We start from the raw sequence: 21,730 nt of genomic DNA on the forward strand, positions 1-21,730 counted from the left end.
ATTTTTATATCATTCCTTGAGCACATCACTGATTTTGAAAATAGCTAATGTTTTTTTCTTCCTGTGTGTCGGAGTTACTGCAGTTTGGCTCTTAGGAATGCTCATTTTAAGGATCTGACTTTTTATTATGACATGTTGTTCAACAGTCAGGGATATTTAAGTTAAATCATTTGATCTCTTTAATCTCTTACTGCATTTCTACCATTTTATGAAATTGTATGCTGAATCCTGACAATTGCATCTACGGATCTACAGTTATTTAAGGAAACTGCACAGAAAAATATGTAAATGCACCTTTCCTTTCCTCTTACAGTCAGTCTGTGAGCAACAGTTGGCAAACAGTGGCAGATCATGTCAAGACCACCCAGTTTACAGTGAAAGGTCTTCGTCCCAATACCATCTACTTGTTCATGGTCCGAGCAGTCAACAGCCAGGGCTTGAGTGATCCGAGCCCGATGTCTGATCCTGTTAGAACACAAGGTACTTTACTTGAGTAAAAAAAAAAAAAATGTTTATTGATTATTCACTGAAGCTACAATAATCACTTTAAGTTTTTCTCCCTTTTTTCCGGGACATAATTTCTTTTTCTATTACACGATGCGGTTCACTTTCCCTCACTAAAGTGGGATCCTTATCATTCTCGCTCAGCAATTTGTGGCCAATAGCTGTGCTAAAGCACTGCAGAATGTTCCAGAGGTCAAATTCTTCAGCCGAGCTCACCTCATTAAGGCTACACTTAAGCAATTATGTAAAATAAGCATGTCTACTTTTGGAAGGAGTAACAGCATTAGTTCCTTCCATGCTTTGATAATCTTTATTGCAGCAGAAAATGACCATCTCCAAAGCCAGAAAGGATTCGATTACATTATGGGTAGACCACAGTCTTCAGTCTGTAGTGGTAGAAGTTTCCATTAATAAAAAAAAAGCAGAAAAGGATAGTAAAAACAGTTTTCAGCGATACTCTTTCAAACAAAACCCAACAGCACCAAAATTTTGAATGTGAATTTCAGCTAACCTCACTCATGCACCATTGACATTGTTGAAGTGATATATGGCTTTACGATGCAATGTTGTTGATGGATTTTCTTTTTTTAACTCTTCTTATTAATGTGGCGTGTGATTTAAAACTGTAATGCATTATCTGAAGGTTTTTCATTTAAAAATACAATTTCCCCCTGTGAATTATTTCTCTGTATATCAGTAAATAACTCAAACTGTGGGACATTTTTACCACTTTCATGATCTCATATAGTAAAGTTTTTATTTCGTTTAACTTAAAACATATGTGGGGAGGAAATGGACTGGAAAAGAGTGTCATAGTGCCCATTAATCTTCTATTTAATACGTCTGAGGGTCACAAAGTCTGAGTTAATTTGTTGCTGTGGTTGTTCAGTCAAACCAGTGAAGGTGCAGAAACTTCCCAGATAAACATTTGAACTCTTTTTTCCCCTCACTATAGAAAATGTTTTTTTTTTTCTCCTTTTCTTTTGCAATACTTTACACTTTTATAGATATAAGCCCTCCAGCTCAGGGAGTGGACCACAGGCATGTTCAGAAGGAGCTTGGCGAGGTCATAGTTCGGCTGCATAACCCTGTTGTCCTGAGTCCCACCACCATTCAAGTTACATGGACGGTAAGTGATGATTAGAAATGTGTTTTATCAGTATATTTGTATCTACAACATGATCATTCTCTCTATTAATAACTATAGATGCTATATGCAAAAAAGTAAAATGATCACTATCAAAAATGTTAGAAATATAAAACATGTAATTTAAGTGCATTTTCTCAGTGTAAAAAAGTCAAATAAATTATTATTATTTTACAAATCTTGTTTGCAGGCTCTAATTTTCTATTATTTTTTCTATATCAAAAAGATCTTCCAAATTACTTTACAGCCAGTGTCATTACTTATTTTCAGGCAAAAGCCACATGACATGTCTGCACTGAAGCTCAATTTCCATCTCATGATTGATGATGAGGACAGGGTTTTTAATGAATGTCTCACTGTTAGGGATGTTAGGTTAGAAGGTTTTTTTTTAGGCTTTTTAACCAAAGTGATTTTGTTCTTGCTGAACTTACCCAAGAGTTTTAGCCAACCAGTTTGGGTGGCAAATTGTGTCTTAGTCACTGACACGCACTAAAAAAAAGTAACTTGTAATATTTTTCAAGTCATTTCTCCTATAAGGTAACTCACTTAGTAACTTACATCCTGCAGTGTTAAGGTAATTAGGTTCTGTACTATTGATCCATCCATCCATCCATCCATCCATCCATCCATCCATCCATCCATCCATCCATCCATCCATCCATTTTCTGTCCCACTATATCCCAGCTGGGATCACGAGGGGGGTAACTAGATACAAAGTAAAGTAAATTCGCAGTTACTTTTTATGATCTAAAATGAAACAAATTTAAATGATTTTCCTGTCAGTGGTGTAAATTGCTCAAATTGTTAACCAAGAATGTTGTGCAAAGGTGAGACGATTCAAGATGCTTATTAGATTAGAGATACTGACATGGATAATGTCTTTGTTTATGGACAAAATGTGTGAATCATCTGCACACTTTTGCCTGAAACTTTAGGGAGCGTAAATAAGTGTATTTGCCTCAGGTTTCTGACTGTTACCTTTCAGATAAAATTCTGTTGGCGCTAAGATCTACCATCCATTTTCTGTCACACTTTTTATTAAAGATTAAAATGTGGAATTTGGAACAACTTCTAAGACTTTACTTCAAAAGTAAAAATGACTTTATTCTGAAGCTATTCACCCAACTCTTTAAGTATACCAATGGCTCCCTTATCTCTCTTTCTTGTTTTTTCCATCTTTAAATCTTCAAATTCTTGTCACAAACTGACAATAGTTAACATTAAACATCAATTTTTAAAGCTTCCCCTGGAGGGTGATCATTTGTTTTATGTTGGTGGAGGGGAGGGAGGTTATCAGTCTGTTCCCTCCAACTACACCATTTGAAATATTAAAGTGACTTTAAGGTAACCAAACATCAAACATCTGTAAAATGGTTTCTTTAACCACCGTGAGCATAAAGGGAAATGTCGGAGACACCTGGAGATTCATCAATCATCCATCTTCCCTTCAGCTGCTTCCTTCCTAAAACAAAGAATCCACAGCTAGAACTAGATTAGAATATTGCTAATGGTTGCAGAATCCAGTTTTCTTTTTTTGCTGCAGAACTAATGCATTTATCTCCCTCTATGCAAGCCTTTAGTGGGCTTGTGTTATGGGGGTTTGAGAAGATTAAAAAAGGAGTTCCTTCCTGGATGCGAGTGTTTTATGTTTTGATTGCATGTTAATGAGGACAAAAATGCTGCTGAGATTCTTCAAAGGCTGAGGTGTTCATTCATTAAATGTGCTAGTTTATTCTAAGTACGGGGCTATAAATCACTCTGTTGCAGATATTTACTTCACATCACTTAGCAGAGGGGAGGCTGTTTGCATTTTGAAACAAACAACATTAGCGGTTTTTCAACTGACATGTTTATTGACCCTTGCAGTAAGTCTCACGCCATATCCCCCCAAGACCTGGCTTTTAATTTAATGCTAAAACCATTGCTATATGATTACACTGTGAAGTCAACATAAAAAACTGCAGCCTAAATCAACCAGAAGTCCTTTCTGTAAACGGAGGGGCTGCTTTTGTATTTCTCAATCATCCCATTAATAAAAGTCCCACACCACCATTGGGGGATTCATTCTGCTGATTTACTCAGTCTATGCTGGTGAAAAACAGCTGCTTAATATCCCACTTGAAAGCAGCGCTCACTTCCTCCACTGTTAACAAGCCATTATAGTGAGTTATGCTCCTACTCCTCCTCTGCATAAATTCAACTTTTTCTGTTTAACTAACTAGACAAAGTTTACAGGGAAGTCCCTTTTTGGGCTTTTGCTCATCACACACAATGCCTAAGTGTTTTTCAAAGGAAGATTTCTGCTGTTAACACCTCTGCTGTGTATTCCCATGGGTATATATATTTGTGGCTGCATCACATTCTTATAGTTGCAGCCCATCCTAAATGTAAGGAGATGTGCTATAAGGTATCACTGTGTGGTATTTATTGCACATGTGGGACTTGCATTTGTCTGTTAAGATGTAGCTGATGGCATGAGGTAATTTCCGGGTGTTATATTTGAGCAAAGTGTGGCATGACTTGTGATAAAAGCCCCATTAAACAAGTAACAGCCTCTAAAGTGTCAGGCAAGCAGTCTTGTAAAGCAGGAAAGCATCAATGTGTGTGTGTTATCCTTTAAGCTGCTTAATGCTTTCTTTTCAGTAATAACCCTGCTTTCATTGCTTCCGCAGGTGGACCGTCAGTCCCAGTTCATCCAGGGTTACAGGGTTCTGTACAGGCAGACATCAGGGCTTCCTTCGCCGGGACCATGGCAGAACCAGGATGTGAAGGTGCCCTCTGAACGCAGTGTTCTCCTGTCGTCCCTCAAAAAGGGCATTGTTTACGAGATCAAGGTTCGGCCTTATTTTAACGAGTTTCAAGGCATGGACAGCGAATCCAAGACGGCACGGACCACTGAGGAAGGTGAGACTTTAAGTAATGAGCTGCACTTCGCCTGTTTTTATCTGTGCATCTGGGTTTTTATCACCATTTCAATGACAAAGCACTCATGGAAATCAATTGTGCCTTGAAAATGATTTCATATCCTGTAAACTTTATGTTTTGATATGTTAAAACCACAAACCTTATAGTGTTGAGATTTTAAGTCCTAGAAAAACCCAATGTGGTGTCCAATTGAACAATTAAAGAAATATTAGTGTGTTTATGAAAGAAGTATGAGTTGTGAGCCCAACAAATCTAATTTTCATAAAAGAGTGAAAACAGTAACACCATTAAATTCCCTGAAGCCATGTACGGTCAGAGACATTCATGTGGAAAAAATGTGCTCATTATTAAATCATTGTTTAACCTGTTTGCCTACATGCAAAGCAGTACTGGGCTGAAAATGATTTACATGCTTAAAATTTAATCAGAGTTGCACCACCTCCAAGGACAACAAGCTAGACCCTAAACCAACTTTACATCAAAGCATATTCTGCTCGGAGAGTCTGGTCAAAGTCAAGCCCTTAACACACTTATAAATCTGTTACAAGGTCCGGTTCAGTCCAGTCCAAATGAGCTTGAACTTTACCAATTAAAAATTAGTAAAAATTACAGATTTTAGATGCAAAAAGCTGGTATAGATATTCACAAATAGATACCATTTCTTTACCTGCTCATCGGTGTATTAAGCAAGAGGTGGGGTACATACAGGACAGGTCAGAAAAAACCACGACTGGTGGAGGAATCAGGTGTACCTGCAGAAAGAAAATATACTTAGGGAGATCATGTACACTCCATGCAGGAAGACCCCAGGCCTTGATTTGAACCCTCAACATTTTTAATGCATGGAAACAGGTGTGTTTACAGCAAAAGTAAGTAAACCTTGCACTTGCATTTTATGCCTTTCTTTTGCTTTATCTTGTTTCTTTCCTTTATATTGTTGACTTAGAATTGACAGTGATGCTACCAACCTTCCTCTAATACATCACTCAGCATCCTTAGACTTAAACTGTGATTGGAAACTTCCCACAAGCCTCTAGACAAAGCTGATCTGTCACCCAAAGCTTGATTTATAGAGACTCTGACAAGGCCACATCGCAGTGTGGTACAAAATCACTCACAAGGACACACAGAGGGTTTTATGTTGGCCAAATTTACTATTTTGACCTTTGGCTTGAAAAAAAAGAAAAAAACTAAAACACACACATCAGTACCAAACCAGCCTTTGGGTTTAATGACTTAAGGTAGGTTTTATGGTAAAGGCTTATAATATGTCCTCTCCCCAACACAAAAAGACAAATACAGACACTTTACTCTGGAGGTGAAGCATATCTTGCCCCAACATGTTCAGACCCCTGTGTATTGTAGACAGTTCACATCCTGTTGTGTTGACAGGCTCATTTATTTCCATTTTCTCAAGGGGACCATATCTCCTGTTGCCAGTGTGTGTATGTACTGCTCCTAGTGACTGGCCACAGGAGTGGAACTGCCACCACATTGCAGCTGTCCCCAACACACACATGGAAATACATAGACACACAAACATTAGGTGAACATACTCTTGCCAGCATATCTATCTCCCATAGCCCTCAGAAGCTACATGTCCAAGCTATTACCTTAGCTGACGGTATCGCCTGCTTGTCCTCTATCCACTCCCTGGTCCCTCAGAACCTTAGCCAAATTCTATTTTTATCATAACCCTGCTGCTTTGCCTATTCATAACTAAAACACAATTAAACACTTAACTGTGGGCTATTCATGCTGCCTTAGATGACTAATAGGGGGAACTTAATGAGGAGAAAAAAATAGTTCAAGAGGTGATTAAAATTTAGCTTAGCTAACAATTAAAGTACCCCCAGAGAAGGTTAGGGTAACTGCAACATCATTTTATTTCCTTCTCCATGTATTTACAAAGGCTTGGCAATATAATATAATTATATAGCCCCTAAGTTTTGATATATATTTTTCTACTTAAGCCACAGATTTTGATTTTTTGCTGGTAATATATGTACTGGACAAACACAAAATACATAAATGCATAATTTTAAAGTAGCATCTAAATGACGCAAGGTTTAAATTCTAAAGAAATAAGATGGCTGCCTTCAGATGTCAGGTATTTACAGAGTCAAGTTATTTAACAGCATCCCACATTTAAACATGTACTGAGCATATTAAAACGACACAATTGGACACAGGCTGTACTGTGGTCATCTACCTAAATTTACAGGCAGGGCAAGGGGTGGAGCCACAGTGATCATCAGCTTAGGTGGGGATATATATAACAGGATTCACCCACTCAAAAATTCAGGCCTTTATGGAAAAGCATGCAGGAGAAATAACAGTCTAGGGGTACTGCAGATATGTGGAAGAAGGTGTTCTGATCACATCAGCATATTTCTTTTTAAGATATGTGCAAAACCCTTTGTACAGCAGAACACTAGCACTGCACATTACCCCAGGGCAAAGCATTGTGTTAGCAGCAATTAGTCAGAGAAGATGGACTGAGCAAAATAAAGACCAGTCCTTCAGGAAAATTGTTATAGGCTGCAGAAAACCAGGGAAGGGGTTCAACTTCTAGGAGCTTATACTCATGCAGACAGAATTGAAATGGGTTGGCTTAAATCAAAGCAGGTGCATGTGTTTGATGAGTCAAAGTTTATACCTTAATCTTTTTGAGAATGTGTTGCCAGACTTTAAAATTCTTGTTAAAAGTACCTCTACATTCATTCGAATAAAGCTTGAGGTACCACTATATTGCCAAAAGTATTTGCTCACCTGCCTTGACTCACATATGAGCTTAAGTGACATCCCGTTCCTAATCCATAGGGTTCAATATGACGTCGGTCCACCCTTTGCAGCTAGAACAGCTTCAACTCTTCTGGGAAGGCTGTCCACAAGGTTTAGGAGTGTGTTTATGGGAATTTTTGACCATTCTTCCAGAAGCGCATTTGTGAGGTCGCACACTGATGTTGGACGAGAAGGCCTGGCTCTCAGTCTCCGCTCTAATTCATCCCAAAGGTGTTCTATCGGGTTGAGGTCAGGACTCTGTGCAGGCCAGTCAAGTTCATCCACACCAGACTCTGTCATCCATGTCTTTATGGACCTTGCTTTGTGCACTGGTGCACAGTCATGTTGGAAGAGGAAGGGGCCAGCTCCAAACTGTTCCCACAAAGTTGGGAGCATGGAATTGTCCAAAATGTCTTGGTATGCTGAAGCATTCAGAGTTCCTTTCACTGGAACTAAGGGGCCAAGCCCAGCTCCTGAAAAACAACCCCACACCATAATCCCCCCTCCACCAAACTTTACACTTGGCACAATGCAGTCAGACAAGTACCGTTCTCCTGGCAACCGCCAAACCCAGACCCGTCCATCAGATTGCCAGATGGAGAAGCGCGATTCGTCACTCCAGAGAACGCGTCTCCACTGCTCTAGAGTCCAGTGGCGGCGTGCTTTACACCACCGCATCCGACGCTTTGCATTGCACTTGGTGATGTATGGCTTGGATGCAGCTGCTCGACCATGGAAACCCATTCCATGAAGCTCTCTGCGCACTGTTCTTGAGCTAATCTGAAGGCCACATGAAGTTTGGAGGTCTGTAGTGATTGACTCTGCAGAAAGTTGGCGACCTCTTCGCACTATGCGCGTCAGCATCCGCTGACCCCGCTCCGTCAGTTTACGTGGCCTACCACTTCGTGGCTGAGTTGCTGTCGTTCCCAAACACTTCCATTTTCTTATAATACAGCTGACAGTTGACTGTGGAATATTTAGGAGCGAGGATATTTCACGACTGGATTTGTTGCACAGGTGGCATCCTATCACAGTTCCACGCTGGAATTCACTGAGCTCCTGAGAGCGACCCATTCTTTCACAAATGTTTGTAAAAACAGTCTGCATGCCTAGGTGCTTGAATTTATACACCTGTGGCCATGGAAGTGATTGGAACACCTGATTCCAATAATTTGGATGGGTGAGCAAATACTTTTGGCAATATAGTGTATGTTGGAAGAAGTTATTGCAACAAATACATTCTAAAGATGAGCAAAAGTCGTGGAGACTGTTCTCAGAAGATTTAAAGAGAGTTAAATAGATTTATTACCAAAAGCTTAATTGCTGTTAATTGCTTATTGAACGATTTTTAAAAAGTTGATTCCAGTTTTTTTTTTTTTTTATGTGAGACGTCAGATTAAGAAAACTATATACAAATGCACATCACTCTGCTTAATCTTTTATTTACAGAAAAATATTTTAAAAGGCATTGTTTGACCTCCACTTTACAAATACAATATTTTCCCCTTTGCAAAGATCCCTGACATAAAATAATTAGAAATAATTGGAAATTGTTGTTATTATGTGATCGAGTTAAAAAATTTAATTCAAGGGAGACGTAGGCTTTTATGGCGGTCTGTTTGGTTGATAAATTGATTCTGGATCCCATCCCAATTCATCTGAAAAACAACCTAAACTTAACTGATGGACAGCATTTCTTAGACAATGCAATGCCTGTTCAAGAAGTGAAAATATCAAGAGCATTTGTTTATTTGTAGGCTTACTTTCTGTGATTCACTCTACAGAGATCCCACCTCTTTTCATTAGTTATTGGCTACTTTTCAGCAAGATATGATCTGTTTGTATTCCTCCCATCATTCAGCACAGCATGGTGTGCACATACTAGACAGGGGGTCACATTCCTGCCTGCCATACATCACTCTGCTAATGGCCCTATTAGCACAGCCTCCAAGGCCTCTAATGAAAAATGTGTATTGTTTAGCACAAATATGCATGATAATCAGCTGCTAAATCATTCATAACATTAACTTTGAACGACATTGTCAATGATGGCTTCCACGGACAAGCTAGGCACTTCATCACCTGAACGTAATGCAGGGCCTCAAAGCGCTGAGCGTGATGCTTGATCAGATGCTCGCTTGGTAGATTGTTTCTAATCTGGCCAAGGTGTTGAGTTCATCATTGGAACCATTCATCTTCCACCATGCCAGGGCCTCCTGGCTCTCTGGGGGGCGGTGTGGCCAATTGCACTGAGGGATGAGCACAGATTTACGGGGTGACACATGCCGTTTTGGATGGAGGTGAGGTGAGGGAGAGGCAGCCCAGGAGTAATTGACCTGTCAGTATTCTGCTGTGGTGCCGCTCTCTTGCCAGCCACTGCGGAAATGAGAAAACATTATTTTTAAAGCGTTATTTCCAGTTGGACCAACCGTTATTTATTTTTCCTTTTACGCCTTGTGGGGTCGGAAGATTGTCGCCATCAGAATAACAATAGAGCTTTATGAAATCTTGGACTGCTCCTGTTTCTCTCTCTGCCTGTCTCCCAGTGGAAGGAATAGATGCATTCCAAGGTACCTAACATGCTCCATCCTTACCTTCTGGCTTTAGTTTAATCTGGCTGATCGATAAGAGCCTATCGATATGTTTACCGAGACTTTGTTTCCTCCTCCTAAATGCTCTTTGCTTTTTCATATTTCTTTTGCCTCTGCACCTCATCTCAGTATCTGTTGACCCTTGTGTCAACTGGTCAAAGATGGAATCTTAGCATGACTGAGAAGCCTGCCCATAGTCTGCTGGGCCTTCATCGCTAAAATCAATATCAGTGTCCTGTGTGCAAATCCACCAGACCAGAGCAGAAGCTTCTATATTAAATCACAGTACAATTTTATAGACAGCTGAAAGCCATATGATATCTGACCTGATCTTATCTTGAAAAAACTCTGTCAACTGTACCTTCCCTATAAAATGCTATTCTTTATAAAAGCCACTTGCATTTTTATTTGTTTCCCATTAAGTTCAAATTCAGACACTTTTAAAATATTAGAACACCTTGCAATGGTTCAAAAATCACACTTTTATGTATTTTTTTGAGATCTTTTGTAATTAATTAACATAAATTAGTGAAGAGTTGTGAAGCCCACCAGAACTTCTGCATTATTGATAAAAAAATAAAAAAGTTAGGTGAAAATATATTTTGAGCCATCTTTATTCTGCTGCCTTGAAATAAATTGACCAGTATACTTCAGAAAAAACTGAATTAAAAAGTTTATTCAGAGATGTTAAAGAGTATTAGTGACAAAAAATTGCATAAGTTGGAAAAAAACACAGCAGGCAGCTCAACGATGATGCCTTGTTTGTTTATAAAATAATGTCTGAAAAAGATGTACATGCGTTCACAGTTTTGGATAAGCCTTTTACATAAAATTCCAACAAGTGGACTGAAGCTTGTTGCTGTAATGTGAGACACTGCTGAAAGGTTTATGGGCAGGAAATCATAAGCAAGGCTCTGTATATTTCCTACTTCATTACTGAATTTTTGTTCATAGTTTAAGAGCTACAGAATTTTATATTTGACTTCTTAATCTGTTTCTCTCTCAGCTCCCAGCGCTCCTCCTCAGCAGGTAACAGTGCTAACGGTGGGAAACCAGAACAGTACTTCCATCAGCATCTCCTGGGACCCTCCTCCCCCAGACCACCAGAACGGCATCATCCAGGAGTACAAGGTTTGCTTCAGGAATTCCAAACGAATTATCATTCACTACTGCATGAAAATAGAAACTACTGTTACTTTTTTTTTTCTTTTATCATCAGATCTGGTGTCTTGGGAATGAGACCCGTTTCCATGTAAATAAGACAGTGGATGCAGCCATACGCTCTGTGGTGGTGGGCGGGCTGCAGGTGGGAGTGGTATATCACGTGGAAGTAGCTGCCAGTACAAGTGCAGGAGTGGGAGTCAAAAGTGAACCTCAGCCTATAATCATAGGTAAGATATATTATAGAAAACCATTGCAGTCTTTCGACAACCAGTTTTAAGAGACTCACGGTGGGGGCTGGGGCTTAAGGATGGGTGAAAATGGATGATATTGTTGGAACAGTGTTGTTTTGAAATGTGTTCTGACTGTGTGTGATTTATGTGGAGCTCTGCCAGATTTTCTCTGATTTGACCCATAACTGATGACTTGGCCTGCAGCGTGTTCTTATTTCCCCAGTGTCACTCACATAATCCATCTCTAAGGGCAAAACACTGAGCTTGCACTTATAATATGTTTTGTTTGTCTTTAGATCTGTTTGCTTTCAGAGGTTGTTTTTTCTTTGTGCACAACAATGTGGATCAGAGGGTTTTTCATGCCGGTATTGGTGAACGATCCACATAATTGTCACAGATTAGTGTTCCTAAAAGTTGCTTTTTGGTTCTGCCTTACTAAAGAAATATTGTCAAGCAGACTACCGGGGGTGATGTGGGATTGGGGATCAATAGAGACCATGGCTTTCTACTCTCATTTCATGTGGTGTGTTGTACTGGCAGTGGAGTGAATTAGAGGCTGAACAAAGCAAACAGCCTGATCACCTGGGGCTTTGTTATGAGCTTTTAGACTTTGTCTTTTCAAGTCTGAACATTGGATTTCTCCTCACATTCTTTAGATCTGTGTCTGGCTTTGATGGCCAGTATCCCTTCTAAAACCTAAAACTTCAGATGATGTGAAGATTCCCCAAAAGGGAAACATGTCAAATCTAGAATATTATTCACCAACACACCACATAATACCATACCATAGAGCCATCTGATCATCTGCAAGACAGATTATACCATTAAAACAATATTAAAATCAATAAGCCCTGAATGAAAATAACTCTGTATTACAATGATACATCAATTATATAACTAATGAAACAAATTATGATGGAAGAAAATAGAGAAATTAAATTAAACCATATCAAAGGTTAACATCTTAGGTGGTGTTGAATGCCAAGGAGAATGATTGTTTTTTGAAAATGAGGTTTAAAATCAGAAAGTAAAGGGGGCTGATCAAGGAAAGATCATTTCACAAGTTGGAGCAAAAGCATTGTCTCCTCTGAGCTTGTGCTTAGTTTTTTTGGTAGACTTAGAAACAGTTGATCTGCTGACCTGAGGCAAGAAGAGGATGTCTACAGATGTAGCAGTTTGATGACTTAGGGTAGGCCGAGGCCATTAAGAGCATTAGAAGCCAATAAAAGGATTTTAGATAAATCCTAAAATATACAGCAACCACTGCAGAGAGATTAAAATAGAGGAAAGACAATCAGACTTTTATGTGCTTGTTAAAAGATGTTTCATCTAAAGCTAAGAGATGCACTAACCACTAACTACTTTTGAAGTGCATTACAGTAATCCAGCAAATAGGTTACAAAGGCCTGGATTATGGTTTAAAAGTTCTACTGAAAAAGAATAGCTTTTCCCTTTGCTACCTACCTCTAATGTAAAATGATGATTTTACGACAGCTTTATAATGATTTTTTATAGCTTATTTTCTTGCTTTCTTGCCACTCTGACCCCTAAAATAGCAACAGTTGACCTGATCCACTGGTCCAAGGAACCATTATCTATCTGTTTGTTAAACTGGAAGGTATTACAAATTGTCTTGCTAATGCCACTAAACTTAACAATAAACTTTTAGAGGTACAGAAAGACTTTCATAAGGAGGTGAGGGGAGGTTTCAGGGTGATGCACATCATTCTTTTCTGTATTTTAGCCATGCGTCCTTTGGATCTATGTCCTGCTTTAATGGCTCACCCAATAACCATAGGGGAAAAAAAAGATTTCCTTATGTAAAAAAAAAAAAACATATTTGTTTTCTTCCTTTCAATAAAACTTTGCAGCTTTGTTATTTTATTAACAAGTAAATTGCATTTAAATGCAAGATGGCTATTGGCAAGCTATTAAAAACTTAGAGTACAATGGTTATTATTAGTATTCATTAGAGGTAGCGTGCTACATCTGTCAGCAAATATACTGATATTCACTTTTTTTCTTGTATAGGCTGATACGTGCATATGTTTAAGAATTCGTTATTGAATTCAGTACCCACGCCTTAAATTATATCTCCATTTGTTCATATTGGATTAGAGTGATGTCAAATTAATCTGCATCAGACTATAAAAAAGATATATTTTGATCTATAGCATAGATTACTCTTAAACTTCGATATAAAGTAAAGAAAACTATCGATGTGACATGATGCATGCACCACCAAAGTCTTTTGTGAAGATGTTTTTTTTTTTTTTTCAAGAAACTGTGCGGTTTGCTTTTGCTCATAGCTGAGCTGTCTATCCCTGCATCTTTGTCATTTTTCAAACCTTACATTGTGTTTCACTGACAATGGTTTCAAATGTCTGCCATGCTTTGCTAATCACAAAAAAATGGTTTGTTGCAAAAGTAGTTTAAGCTTCAACTTTGTGATGTGTTGTAGCATCACTATTTTGTTGGTGTCTTCACTTGATGTGCAATGTTCTTTTACTCAGTTATATTTCTGGTCTAGATTTTCAATCACCAGGCATCATTTCTAAGAATTGACAAGTCATACTTTACTTGAGCTAACCTATGCCATTGTGATTTTATAGCTGTGAATAAATCTTATATTTCAAAGGTCTGGGTGCTTTATAGATGACTGAAGTTTCCTGTCAAAGATTAAAAAGACTTATAGCACCACTGATCTGTCCTGTTTCCATTCATCTCTTGACATAGCTCCATATTAATCTTGTCTGCTTGTTTTTTGTGCCCTCAGGAAAGGAGTTCCGAGACGTAATTATACATGGAAACAGGAACAACAGCATCACAGAACAGATAACTGATGTAGTAAAGCAGCCTGCTTTCATTGCCGGTATTGGAGGCGCTTGTTGGGTCATTCTCATGGGCTTCAGCATCTGGCTTTACTGGAGGAGAAAGAAGAGAAAGGGTCTGAGCAACTATGCAGGTAAGTGTCACATGAATGCTCAGGTGCCTTAGAAATAAACTGTTTGAAAAAAATCCCCTACCTCTTTTAAATAATTTTTTCTCCTTTCAAGGAAGGTTTTATCATAAGATCATTATTGTTCAATACCATAGACGCTGCTAGCAATATAATCAAGATGGATGCTCTGTTACCACTCCACGGGGAGACAGATGTTAGCTTAGATCATTTCCGAGGGCTGCTGTTCTTGACAAATCCACCCACAGAGTTATTAGCCCTGGGTGATGGAGCCGAGTTGCCAGAATGGACTCTTTTCGGGTCTATGAAGCAAGAGTTAGTCCGGCTCAACACCCACACACAATGACCCTCACGTATTTCTGAGTGACCCCTAGTCGATATTACCAGGCATGTCCGCTTGCCACGCCAAGTCCAACCTATTTCATCTGAGAGGTGTATATGGACAATGAGCTTATTTTATTTCATTTTTTTTTCTTTCTCTCCACATTTATAGGCAGATATTTAAAAAAGATACATTTATGAGAATATATCTGCTCATGTTTCTGGTTGGTCTGTTTAATTTTCATCTTCATGTGCTACATTTCTATGTTTGTGTTTAATTTTATCTATTGCTCTGTCCCTTACTGGCCTCTGAGCTGGCTGCTTTCCTGGCTAAGCTCTGCACGCTGGGCGAAATTGTAGCTTCGCAATGGTTGTTTTTTTCTGAAACTCCTTGCATCTCAGCTCGACTCTGACCTGAGTTTGCAGAAACCAGCACCCCCCACCCCCCCCCCCCTCACTCAAAGCTCTGCATTGCTTTGCAGGCTTTTTAACACCCAACTTTTTCTGTCTTCTTGTTTTGCAGTTCAATCCTTCACCTTCACCCCTGCAGGTACTGTTCATTTGTCCCATCTCCCCACCCCCCACAGGAGCGTAAATTCATTCTCCTACCCACGTTTACTTCCCATGCCCTGACTGCCAGATGTTTGATCGTGTCAAATGAGAATTTTAAAACACTTTAACCCACCGCACAAGAACATTTAGAAGTCAGTTTTGCTATTATGCCATGACCTTTAACCCAAACCTTTTTCCCTGCAAAGCTTACTATGCATCCTGTATAATTTTTTAATACTGTTTCTATGATAGGTTTCATTCTGTCTACTGTGCTCCCACTGCCAAGACTATCCTTGTTCTGTTAGTTAATAATCAAGTAACCCTGTGCTGTACCTATTTACATTCCTCTAGCGTTCTTTACACACCTGCTCCATTTCTTTTTCTTTGAAATTATTTTCTTGTTCTTTAATTGCAACATCTTCCCACAAAAACTAGACTTTTCTTTTCTTTTTAAAATCTCTGGCTCAATTCTGATCTGAAACAAGACACCTTGATGGTTTTGATCAGTTATTTCTTCACTTTTAATGCAAAAAATATCATCATGTACAAATATTTGTCATTGGATGGAATATATGAAATGAAAATTAGGCAAAAGTTATAAACAAAGTACTAAAAAAAAAAAAAACTCCCCCAATCTACTGCTTTGGAAAAGCATGTCACTTCAAGTTGTCAATATTTAGTCACATAACAACCTTGAATTTAAATGGTTTATTGTTTGAAAGGGAAGGAAATCATAGCTAGTCTGCAACGTGCTGTATTGTGTTAATCTATATTCAGCCTCTCTGCTTAAACTTTGTAGAAACCCATGTTTGAACTATTCTTTTAAAGTATTTTTCAGTGTTTCTCCTTTAGCTTTAAATGTTTTTTGTTCCATTCTTGTTTTAAAAAAATAGATAATGTTCAGTTAAATTCAAACCATAGCACCCTTAAACAAACAATTTAAAGCAGCACTAACATGGTCACCTTAATAATTCCTCCTCCTCTGGTGGTGGTAATATAATAAAAAAAAAAAAAATGAGACGACTGAGCCTTGCTGCAAAAAAAAAAAAAAGGGCTAATCAAACCGTTGCCAGAAAAAGAGGAGGAGAAAATGATAATCGGCCCGGGACAGAGCTTGCATAAAAAGGAATTTGGGCGTTTGCTTCAGGGATCAGACCTCAAATAAAGACAAGGATACAAAACTGATGCAGACCTGTGACCATATCTGCTAACATTTGTTTGTGCTAGCATTGTGACATTAGAGAAATCGATTTAGTGTGCAGCTATAAAACATGGAGAGGCTGAATAATCTTATGAGAGCAATAAAAACTGTTTCCTTGAGTGGAAGACTTACACTTAACTGAGGTGTAACAATTACAATATGAATCTAAAAGGCCCCTTTACTCTAGTTTACATTTGATAATGTACAATGCTACCCACTTCGTCTGGCATCTGGTCATGATATACATCATGTAGAGCGTGATAGTGCTGTCGGTGAGGGGTGCGCAACTCACAGAAGGCAGTCAATTTTTAAACAGTGCTATTTGCAAAAGGTCCTGCAGGGGGAGCGAAAGTTATTCAGTGCTGCTTTAAGTCTTTGTATTGAATCCTAATAGGGATCTAAATCTTTGGCTTTCACTTCGGCATCCTAGCACATTAATTTGCTTAGCTGTGAACCATTTTTCTCTAGCTTTGGATGGATAGATAGGTGTGCTTTACTACCGTGCAGTTACCTTTTACCAGTTCAAGGTGTGTTGCGAGTTTTCCTGCAGGTTTTCTTCCTAGGATTCTCCTCTTCCCTCTGAGGAACAGCAACCTCGAGATCATGGAGCAGTTGCTGTCATATTCACTGCTGCAATGCTCAGTTTTTATCATAATCTTTAGGACCTGATGGCCACCAGGCTGTTGATGTCATGGGGGAACCCTGATTGCATATGAAAACCACCTGGACCATCAGAGGACAGATCTGGGGACTTTTCCGTTTCCTTTGTTATTTCTAAATAGCACCATATTTGTCAAAATATGCACAAATCTGAATGTGGCCCCTGGTTAAACTATAGCAGTGCATACGTTTGGTCTCTACAGAGCAGCTGTAACAACATATTAAGGCAGAAGTGAATAATGTTATTCATGCTTTTCAAATTTGAAATCGGTCTTCTGAAATACCAAAGAGGAAGCCGGTTATTTTTAATAATAGTTTTTACAGGCAAGCACATTTTAATGTTCAGTTTTGCATATATAATATAGTGAGACTGCGGTAATATTTGGAACATGAAACTGAATGTGATTGGGGAGCTTTACAGCACTGCTGTCTTTGTATTGACAATTAGCTGATGTATCGTGTGTCCTGTCTCAGCATAGTAAAGCTGTCAGTACAAGAGAGGTAAATCACAACGATGTGGTGGCACACAGCCAACAAGAATTAGATTTGATGGAAATTTTATATGCTGATTACACTTCTTCAGCCCCTTCCCCTCCGCTGATGCTTATTAAAGGGGATTAATCTGTATTCGTATTGGAGAAAGTGCTTATCTCAGAGACAGAGGCGAGAAACCCAGCCCAGGCATGTCACTCTAGCTAACATTAAAGTGTTCCTCAGCAGCCTAGACATGTGGCTGCACTCAGATACGACTTCAGAGGCCTTCTTGCAGCATAGCCTTCCCAGCCATTTTTTGTCAATCCTCACTCATACTAACTTTTGCTGGTGATGGAATATAAGACTTGGGCTCCAGCTCTGACTGAATAAAATGTTTTTTTTATCTGTTTACCTTTCTCGAAAGTAGGTTTTATTTTATAAAAAAAAAGGTGCTGTACTGTAAGTAAAGACTGAGAAAAGTAAAGAAACGTAAAACAAAACATATTGAATATAATTCCACACCATCCATTGATTTTTTTTTTTTTTTTTTTTTTTTTTTATGAATGTTGATGACCATATTATTTCATTTCATGTTCAGAATTATACTGTCCATCTCACATTTAAATTTCCAAAAGCAAGTTAAAGGGGCATAGTATTGTATGACATTTGTTTAATTTTCAAACCAGTAACATACTAAAGTTGCAAAGAAAGTTTTTCTAGAAGAATACCCCATCTTGCTGGTGTTTTTTTTCTTTCATGTTTGTGTTTTATGGTTTTCTTTCTTAATTTGTTAGTAAATAAAGCCCTTTGTGCATATTTTTGACAACGTGGAGCGGCCAGAGACACAATACTATGAAAATATGCGCAGGATGGGATATGGCTTAGCAAGTTAGAACCTACCGGTGAAGTTTTAAAAAAAAGCGAAGTCTAAGATCCAGTGTGAAAAGAGTCGAGGTACAAACAAAATTATGAATAGATAAAGAGGTGGGTGCATGAACTTGATTTCTTCCTTGATGTCACGATAAGGAGGCTCCTGGGAGGATTCTTTAGCACTTAAGGTCGATCAGCCTTTAACTGTGCCGAGCTTTTGCTTTTCTGTGGAGCTTTTCAGATCGGTAATGTTCTATTAATTAGCAGTCTTTATTGTCATCATCTGGCTTCCTGATAGCTCTGTGTTTGCCTACTGCCAGAAAATGGCGCACATGTCCATTTATGTCTGGTCATATTACCCAGTGCAGGAATTCTATTTACGCTTAAAAAGGACAATCAAAACATTATCAGGTGGGATGCTTGGCGAATATAACTTTATTTCATTGTGATTAAATGTTTATTTGGTAATTTTTTAAACAGACATATAACATGGCTTTGCCCCTTTTAAAGACTACACATTTTTCGTGAGTTCTTTCTGTTTCATCAGACAAAATGTGAATTTGTTTTTATATTACTGTTAAAGAATACTGAAAAAGTTGATCTTGGATCAGGATAGAGATCTATCATCTCTGCAAGAAGTTAGAGGATCTCTCATCTGTTTTGGGAGTTTCCTCTGGCTCTCGTCTGTTTTCGCGTCATTCTTAGAAAAGCCCCATCGCTTGCCTGAGCATGTTCTGGAATCAACTTAAATGAAACTGGAAAGAAAAAAGGAAGAATGTTGAGTCTTCCTCTTTAATCTCCATCTGTGAAGCAAATGAGCCAAATTACTAACAGCTTCCCTTCCTCTCTCTCTCGCTCTAGTAAAGCAGATCTCTTATTTTCCCTCTTTTCCCTTTCTTCTCTTTAGAATGAGGTGAATTCCAAAAACCAATGTTTTTTATCTTCTTCCTCACAATCCATTGAAGTTCTTACAAGCTTAGAACTTTCCCTGCTGCTTTGTCATCATGACCACAGTGAAGACGCCTCAATTCAAGAGTTTTCAATCCAGAGAGAGTGTGCCAGCTTTTATCTTTTTCATGGATCAGGCTACATGCATGGCTTCTGGGGATTCTTGCTAGCCACATGACCGGAATCTCAGATACAATAAAAAACTCAAAGTGATTAATGAGTCTTCTGCCTTTTCTAATCATTTCTTTAGAGTTTAATCAGGAATCTGATAGTGACTCGGCAGCAAAATCAAAGAGATGAAATTAGTTTTGCTTCTCATCTGGCACCTTGTCCTTGGAAGAACACATGACATCTTGATTTATGTAAATCAAAGCAGTATACAAGCTTAAAAAAAGAAGCAAAGACATCGCCTGCAGAGGGAGAACTGAAGCCCATTGTGAATCCATTAACTAGTGGTGCAATAAAAAATGAAAACCATAAGCACATAGCGCTAAATTACAAGGACAAGCTGGACAATACAGAGGACATTGTTTTATTATAACTATGCAATACTTTCAAAGGACTAAGACCTTTTGAACCCAAATGGTTCTCCTTAATGTTACAAACACAAACTTATTAACTTCTGTGTTCTTTGTGACAGATCAATGTAGAGTAGCATTTAGTTATGAAGTTTAATGTCTTATAACACATTCATTTGGTCAGTTTTTACACTCAATTAAAGTCTAGTCTAGAGTGCATTTATTATCAGCCCCTTACTCTGATACTACTTAATAAAAATTACTGGAAACATTCAGAAATAACCTTATTTGTAAAAAAAAATTAGAGTTTTGCGTGATACATTTAAATGCCTTCAATCTATGACTTAGTTTGAATTATTTTGCAAAAATGGATTGGGCTAAGATTTGATTCTCTAGATGTGCAAAGCTGGTTTACTGTCAAACATAACATTAGGTTTGCAGCTGTGGAATAGAATAGAATAGAATAGAATAGAATAGAATAGAATAGAATAGAATAGAATAGAATAGAATAGAATAGAATAGAATAGAATAGAATAGAATAGAATAGAATAGAATAGAATAGAATAGAAAATCCCTTTATTGTCTAACAATGGGGAAATTGTGGCGTTACAGCAGCAAAAGATTGTAGCAAAAGTCTTCACACAAATGTTGACCTTAAAAAGTGTATAGAAATAACAGAAATAGTAACAGAGTTAAGAAAATAAATAAAATACTGTAGTGAACAGTGTTTTTCCAACATAATTTAAAAATTGCATTTGTAAAGATTAGTGTTTCTACAAGTATTTTCTCAGAGGGGCTGAATACAGATGCATACCAAACATTTTTGAGATTAATAGAAAAAATGATGTTAATTTGTGTTGGACTGTTAACGTAAATATTGATAAAGAATAGAAAAAAAACATATTTCTCTTTAACATGACAGTACAAAAGATTTCAAAGTGTATAATAATGTTATTTTCTTTTTCTTCTTTCTTTCTTTTTCTTTCTTGCATTTAGTGACATTCCAAAGAGTTGACGGCGGTCTGATGAGCAATGGAAGGTGAGTACAGACACAGAAATAAAGGGGAATGTTATCTCTGTTTTTAAATTCTCTGGCCTCTATGCAGTCTGTCCTCCAGAGTCACACAGCAACCCCACTGATAAATGAATGATAGGTTTAAAAGATTACCAACACCTATTTTAATACCTAACGCACAGGTCTGCTGCCCAAATATAAATTTCTACCACATCTCCATTTATAAATCGATAGATATACTCATAAATCTCCTCAACAGAATTAACAGAAACAATTTAAGCATAGAGGGCTTTTATTTTGTCATTTATCTTCCGCCTGCTGGCTATGGGCAACTCTGTAGCCATCTTGAGTGATAAATTTCCCTGTCACCTTGCGTGGGCGGCTAGGATCTGAGCACATGTAATAATGTAAAAATAATTACCCAGAGGAGATGTGTGTATGTGTGTGTGGGGGGTGTGTATAGACATCTCCATACAGCTTGCTCCATTCCAGTGCATGTTAGTGAAATGAGACGGACCATAGTGAATGGGGCACTTCTCAGTTGAACCGTTGTGGGGATTCGAGGAACTCCCTTGAGAATCCCAGGTTTCTCTCTATCTACTGCTTATCATATCTTATTTGGTTAAAAGAAAATCACATCTTCAATACTCACTGAAAGATTGCGACTAAATTTGACCCCATTTCTCTTCTGGTTTCTAGAATGGTGTTCATCCCATAGTCTAGTGTCAATATATTTCATGTCATATGTGTCCTTTCTCTATACATATTTTTTTCTGAAATTTTTTTTTTCTGTACATATATGCAGAAATTGGCAATTTCAGCTGAATTGTTGTTGAGCTGCCACCAATCGCTTAATGAATTAGTCAC

The 21,730-nt window shown here is 38.2% G+C and overlaps 1 protein-coding gene across 12 annotated transcripts in view; it reads left to right on the forward strand.

Moving 5' to 3' along the window:
- Positions 1–21,730, forward strand: part of robo2 (roundabout, axon guidance receptor, homolog 2 (Drosophila)) — a 381,767-nt gene that overhangs the window by 324,367 nt on the left and 35,670 nt on the right. For 7 of the 12 annotated variants that reach the window (XM_038291985.1, XM_038291989.1, XM_038291990.1 and 4 more), the window contains 7 exons: positions 314–480; positions 1,512–1,633; positions 4,324–4,555; positions 10,958–11,082; positions 11,171–11,342; positions 14,122–14,310; positions 20,845–20,887. In XM_038291985.1, the coding sequence (XP_038147913.1) occupies positions 314–480; positions 1,512–1,633; positions 4,324–4,555; positions 10,958–11,082; positions 11,171–11,342; positions 14,122–14,310; positions 20,845–20,887 (1,050 nt within the window). Of the gene's footprint in view, positions 1–313; positions 481–1,511; positions 1,634–4,323; positions 4,556–10,957; positions 11,083–11,170; positions 11,343–14,121; positions 14,311–15,148; positions 15,176–20,844; positions 20,888–21,730 lie in introns of all 12 variants that reach the window. The other 5 variants (XM_038291987.1, XM_038291983.1, XM_038291984.1 and 2 more) reach the window with 1 other exon arrangement.

The sequence above is a fragment of the Cyprinodon tularosa genome, unplaced genomic scaffold, assembly GCF_016077235.1.
Source record: "Cyprinodon tularosa strain WSP-4 unplaced genomic scaffold, ASM1607723v1 ctg305, whole genome shotgun sequence".
Classification (NCBI taxonomy): domain Eukaryota; kingdom Metazoa; phylum Chordata; class Actinopteri; order Cyprinodontiformes; family Cyprinodontidae; genus Cyprinodon; species Cyprinodon tularosa.